Raw genomic sequence first — 6,039 nt, 5'->3', positions numbered from 1 at the left:
TTTGGGATTTATATGTTGATCTCACATTCTTCTTGTTTACTAAATTTATCCATTAATTCTAACAACTAATTTGAAGAGTCTTCTGGGTTTTCTATGGAGACAGCATGTCATATGCAAATAGTGACAACTTAATTTACTTTTTTCCTGTTTAAATTTTTTTTCTTTTCTAAGTGTACTTTCTATCACACGATATTGTTAAATAGAATCAATGAGGGTGGTACATTTGTATATTTCTGATTTTTTAAGGAAGTCTTGTCAGTAGTTTACTTTTGAGTCTCTATAGATTTCTTTACTGTGTTAAAGCTATTCCTGTCTAACTCTGGTTTTTAAGACTTTTTATCAGTTACTAATAGGTTTTGAATTTCACTTAACGATTTTATTCTTTTAAAATGACTGTATATTTTTTTCCCTTTTAACTTCTGAACTTGGAAATTGCATTAATAGTTCATCATAATAAACTATCATTACATTTCCAAGATTAACTCTTCTTTCTCTTCATTTATTATAAACAACAATGAATTCAATTTGTTTTGTGTTTTGTTCAGGAACTTTGCATCTGTGTTCTTGAGTCAGATTATCCTTCAAATTTCTTTCTCACGATGGCCCTGAATTTTTCTTTTTCTCAAAAATTTCCCCCAATATTTTAGATAAAAACCCAAAGACAATAGTGTTATGAATCATTATGTACCTACCACCAAGCAACAACTCTCATGACCTCAAGGCCTCTCTTGTTTTATCTGTCTCTCTCTTTCTTTATCTCTATCATGCTAGATTATTTTGAAGTAAATCCTGAATAACCATTTCATCTGTAAGTATTGTGTTATGTATCTTAAATGATAAGGATACTTTAAATAATATTATTTCAATCTTATAATTACATCTGAACATGATATAGTCCCTTAACGTTATCAAACGCTCACTTTTACCCAATTGTTTTATAATTATGTTTTTTATTTAATTTGTTCAAATCAAGATCCAAACATGGTTCACACATTTTATTTGATTGATATATTTTTCACATGTTAAGAGTGAGATGTTGTTTTATTTCCTTAAATTCACTTGCTGGGGAAATGTACTTATTTTTCCTGTAGAATTTCCCATCTTCTAAATTTTGCTGATGGTATTCCTGTGTTGTAATATAGTACCGTCCCCATGTCCTATATTTTCTGGAAATTGCCAGCTAGATGTTAACCAGAGATTTCAAACTGTTTTGATCTCAGGACCCTTTAACACTCTTAAAAAATATTGAGGACACTCGAAAAAAAATTTTGTTCATGTGAGCTACTGATATTTATAATAATATATATTAAAAGAGAAAAGTTAAAAATATTCATTTACTAACTCACTTTGATCTTTTTTGAAAACATGTTAACAAAAGACCCATATGTCAGTAAGTAAAGTTTGTCTTGGTTTATTTTTCAAGTAAAAATGGTGTTCCATGAAATAGTGAATTAAAACTCAGTGTTACAAATTATTTCCCTCAAGACAACCAATATACTTTAGCATGTCAGCTTCCCATTTAGTCATACAGAATATTCCCTCTAGATGTATTCAAGGGTTGAGATTTACTGAAGCCAATTCACTACTCTGATTCATCAAGTTCAAGGGCATTTTCAAGTAAAAATGGCTTTATTTTGTTTCTTGCAAGTGCGTGGATATGAGCAATGCAATTTGGTGCCACTGCCTTGATTGATGTTAAGGCACCAGAACTTCTATCCACCATTTATTTTGCCTCATCAGTGCAAATGTCAACATAGCGAAAATGACGAATAACACTTTAGTATAATTATGAAAATTATAACTGCACAACCACTCCGAACAGGCCCTGAAGACCCCCATTGGTGTGTAGATCACAATCTAAGAATGTTACTCTGAGATATCAAACTGTCAGCGCAGAACTACAATAAACCAAGGAACTATCTCTTGGTCTTCTCACACAAAGGTAGCTGGAAGGCAAATCTATTTAACTGCTGTTCCATAAGACCCTGGCTTGCCTAATGACTCACAAGATCATTTCAAGCTTCTTTTACATCTTGCTGCAAAGTTGAAGTAGCAACACTGAACCAGTGCTGCTGCTTCTGGTTTCTATTCTTTCTTTATTTCGACTAATACATTGTCTTTGCCAACACATCTAATTTTAATGCCCACCCAGTTTTTATTTATTAATTTATTTTAAATGTTACTAGATAAGGTATAAAGGAATTCATATGTATGCCTATAGAAGTGAGCTCCTGGCACGTTGATCAAAAACAAACTTTTGACATTTCTCATAACTATGTAATATAATATTTTCTAAACTGTGTAATACCAGGCTCACAAGACTGCCTTTATTCCCTTAAGTTTCTCAGAAGAAGATATCTGGAAGAGGGTGGGAAAAGTGCAAACTTCAACTGTTTGTGGGGAAAGTGCTGGCCTGCTACAGAGAAAAAGGCAACATCTGTAACAATTCCCAGCCTTTGCCAGGAAGAGTCTCCTCCCCTTGGCATAATCTTTTTGAACCAATGCCAAGCCCTCTCCATGACCCCTGTCCCGCCTACATATTGCCGTTATTCACTCCAGTGACCATCCCTGAGATCCTCTTATAAAAAACCCAGTCTTTGCTGACCAGACAAAGCATACCAGATCTCACCAGAGAGGTAAGTGGGAGCTGAGAGAAGATGAGACCTGGGGAAGGGCAACCTCACATGATACAGGAGAACGCATGGGAGGGTCCCTTCATCAGGGAGCACAGGAGCTCTGAGACTCAGCAAGGCTGTCCTGGGAGGGCTCAGGGATGGGAGAGTACACAGATTCACAACTCATTCAGAACTGTAGAAGATGATGGATGTGACCAAGATCACTTTAGTCCTAGGGGACTACAGAAGGAAAAAGACAAGAGGCAGTAGGGTATCTGTGTGTCCTCCCGCTGACCACACTTCCTTTAGTGACTCCTGATTGCCTCCTCAAGTCGCAGACACTATGCTGCCTCCCATGGCCCTGCCCAGTGTGTCCTGGATGCTGCTTTCCTGCCTCATGCTCCTGTGTCAGGTTCAAGGTGAGATTGCTCTGCCTCTAGCACTGGGTTCCCTATGAATCCTCAGAGCCAAGAAAATGAGGAAGGCTCCTGTGTGTCACGTGAGGTAATGACGTGGTGTCTAATGAAACTGCCTGCAGTTCTTGCATCATCACTCCTTCCTTCATGTTAACTTGCAGTGGGAGGCTCCACGGTGGTCTACTAACAGTGGAATGAGATGGCTTCCATTTAGTCAGTGGACTCTAATATACACTGGTGGGAAAGTGTGGAGGGTCAGCAATGAGATGTGTGGAGGGACAATGATTGGAGGACCCAATATAGAGATAGCCCAGAGTGAAGAGAGTGTTGAATGGTTGAATAAGGGGAAAGGGTAATAACAGACTAGATGGTGGCCCATTTAGTAGGGCTATTTTGAGATAAAGAACTTCTGAAAACACAAGGGAAGACAAAGAGCTGTCAGGAATGTGGTCTTCCTCCCCAAGGGCAGACCTAGATATTCCCCAAGGTCATCTCCCACCCACCCCCTACTCTTCATTTTACTCTCTCCCTTTTCTTCCACCCCAGGTAAAGAAACCCAGAAGGAACTGCCCTCTCCACGGATCAGCTGTCCCAAAGGCTCCAAGGCCTATGGCTCCCACTGCTATGCCTTGTTTTTGTCACCAAAATCCTGGATGGATGCAGATGTGAGTGGTTAGATGTGGGGTTGGAGGTGATAGGGGAAAGTCCATGCAGGTCTCAGGGGGAGGAGGGTCTCCTTCAGGAGAGTTCCTTGGGAATGAGGATGAACATGCTTATCTTTCACACAGTCCTCCTCCCACCTACCTTTGCCCTGCCCTCCCTCAGCGGGTCTCAGGCTCCATCTCATTCTCTTTGTCCCCCTCAAAGCTGGCTTGCCAGAAGCGGCCCTCTGGAAAACTGGTGTCTGTGCTCAGTGGGGCTGAGGGATCCTTCGTGTCCTCCCTGGTGAGGAGCATTAGTAACAGCTACTCATACATCTGGATTGGGCTCCATGACCCCACACAGGTGCGAGTATATCCTCCCCTCTCTGTTACCTCTCAAGGTGCTGTTGTTGCCCAGGCCCACTCCCTGTCCCCAGTCCCTGCCCAGGAAGTACTTTGGGGAGCACTGGAGCTCAGATTCTGGGGGACATTTGGGAGAATAGGAAGTCCATGAGGCAGCTGAAGAGCTGAATTCTACGGAGATCCCTAGTCTTTAAAGAAAATTAGTCGGACTCTTGTAAAACTTTTACATAATTCTCAAGGGAATCCTTACAAATCAATTATCTGAGCTTCAGGGAGTCTGTATCTATTATTCTGAGGGAATTCTAAATTAAGATAGGATCAAATTTTGCCCCCATACAGAATAGACATTATCTTTGAGGTTCACAGGCTAATCACAAATGCTACACCAATTATTGTTCTGCAAGTAACATATTACCTTGAGTGATTCCAAAGTTCTTGTGTTTATTGGTTGGGATTTTCCCATAGCAATGAGGAGTTAAGGAAAAGATTCCAGTGCAGAGGACTCTAGGGCAGCATCTGGAAGAGCAGACCAAAATCCCTGATGCTGGGGAGGAATCAGGTGTTACAGCTCAGGGGCCATGCAAAGAGACCTGCAATGGCCATTTTCTTCACCTGGCTGCCTCCTCTTCTCTATAGGGCTCTGAGCCTGATGGAGATGGATGGGAGTGGAGTAGCACTGATGTGATGAATTACTTTGCATGGGAGAAAAATCCCTCCAACATCTTAAACCCTGGCCACTGTGGGAGCCTGTCAAGAAGCACAGGTAAGAAACAGAAGAGCTGCCTCTTCCCAGCACTTTCCACTCCTCATCCCCAATTTTCTGACCTTCAGGAAATCCTTTTCAGCTAGGTAATGCAGTGTTTATGTGCCTTCTCCCGTCTCCTCTCATCTCTGCCTTCTTTGAGTCTCATTCTCCTGGATTGAGAAACTGGTGAAGATGAGAGAGAAGCTTTAAATCCTAGGCTAAAACCTGGGATGCCTCTTCATTGGGTTCACAAGTTCCCCCAGCCCCATGCCTTTTATATTCTGTCTCCCTAGGATTTCTGAAGTGGAAAGATTATAACTGTGATGCAAAGTTACCCTATGTCTGCAAGTTCAAGGACTAGGGCAGGTGGGAAGTCAGTAGCCTGAACTTGGCGTGCAGCTCATCATGGACATGAGACCAGTGTGAAGACTCACCCTGGAAGAGAATATTCTTCCCAAACTGCCCTACCTGACTACCTTGTCATGATCCTCCTTCGTTTTCCTTTTTCTTCACCTTCATTTCAGGCTTTTCTCTGTCTTCCATGTCCTGAGATCTCAGAGAATAATAATAAAAATGTTACTTTATACTTATATGCTTTTGTTTCATTCTTATAGTAAGAGCCTTTGGAAGAGGAGGGAGAAGTTGGGGGAGAATAAAACACTGAGTCTTGGCTCCTCCCAATTTCACCCAGGCCTAAGGTGAAATTACTATATGAGTGTCCCCATCAGTGTATTTGTGATGAAGGTGCGGGCCCTGCTCAGACAGGGTTTGTGTCATGAAGAAATGAAGACAGTGCTTCCCCACACACTCACTGCCCACACATTGTCCCTGACGTTGTGACACAATCAGCCCTAGGGGAGTCTGATATTACTTAAAACAGAACTTCTCAAATAATTTTCTGTGAAGGATCTTTTTTTTTCATTAATTTGCAATCTACCTTGCATGGTGACTTTTGTAAAATACAGTAAAAAATGAATTACTTAAACTTCTGGTTACAGTGTTGACATAGAGAGCTTTGGAAACTGTTACTCTTTTCTTTAAAACAAGAAAAATCTGAATAAACTTAAAATCAACAACTTTCCTTTGGGCTAATGAGAGAACTGAGGTAGCAGGGCAAGTTGATACCCCAATATCTGGAAAAGCACCCAAATACACAGAGTTGTTTACATTTCTGCTTACCTGGAGCAAAAGCCTCTAGAGCTACAAGCTGTTAGGAACATTTAAATGGCGATTTTGAAAAATTGCTGGATGTTGAGTGC

General features: G+C 40.8%; 1 protein-coding gene across 2 annotated transcripts; it reads left to right on the top strand.

Moving 5' to 3' along the window:
• Window positions 1-2,564: 2,564 nt before the first annotated feature.
• On the top strand, window positions 2,565-5,366 carry REG3G (regenerating family member 3 gamma). Of its 2 annotated transcripts, none has more exons than XM_003816613.4 (6): window positions 2,565-2,636; window positions 2,948-3,034; window positions 3,578-3,696; window positions 3,899-4,036; window positions 4,672-4,798; window positions 5,074-5,366. In XM_003816613.4, the coding sequence occupies exons 2-6, from the start codon at window positions 2,959-2,961 to the stop codon at window positions 5,139-5,141; spliced, it is 528 nt and encodes a 175-aa protein (XP_003816661.1). In that variant the 5' UTR covers window positions 2,565-2,636; window positions 2,948-2,958; the 3' UTR covers window positions 5,142-5,366. The 2 variants fall into 2 exon arrangements, with proteins under 2 accessions (XP_003816661.1, XP_057157352.1); XM_057301369.1 differs by having other exon boundaries at window positions 2,846-3,034.
• Window positions 5,367-6,039: the final 673 nt, after the last annotated feature.

This window comes from Pan paniscus, chromosome 12 (genome assembly GCF_029289425.2).
Source record: "Pan paniscus chromosome 12, NHGRI_mPanPan1-v2.0_pri, whole genome shotgun sequence".
NCBI lineage: Eukaryota > Metazoa > Chordata > Mammalia > Primates > Hominidae > Pan > Pan paniscus.
This window is presented reverse-complemented; position numbering and strand designations above follow the sequence as displayed.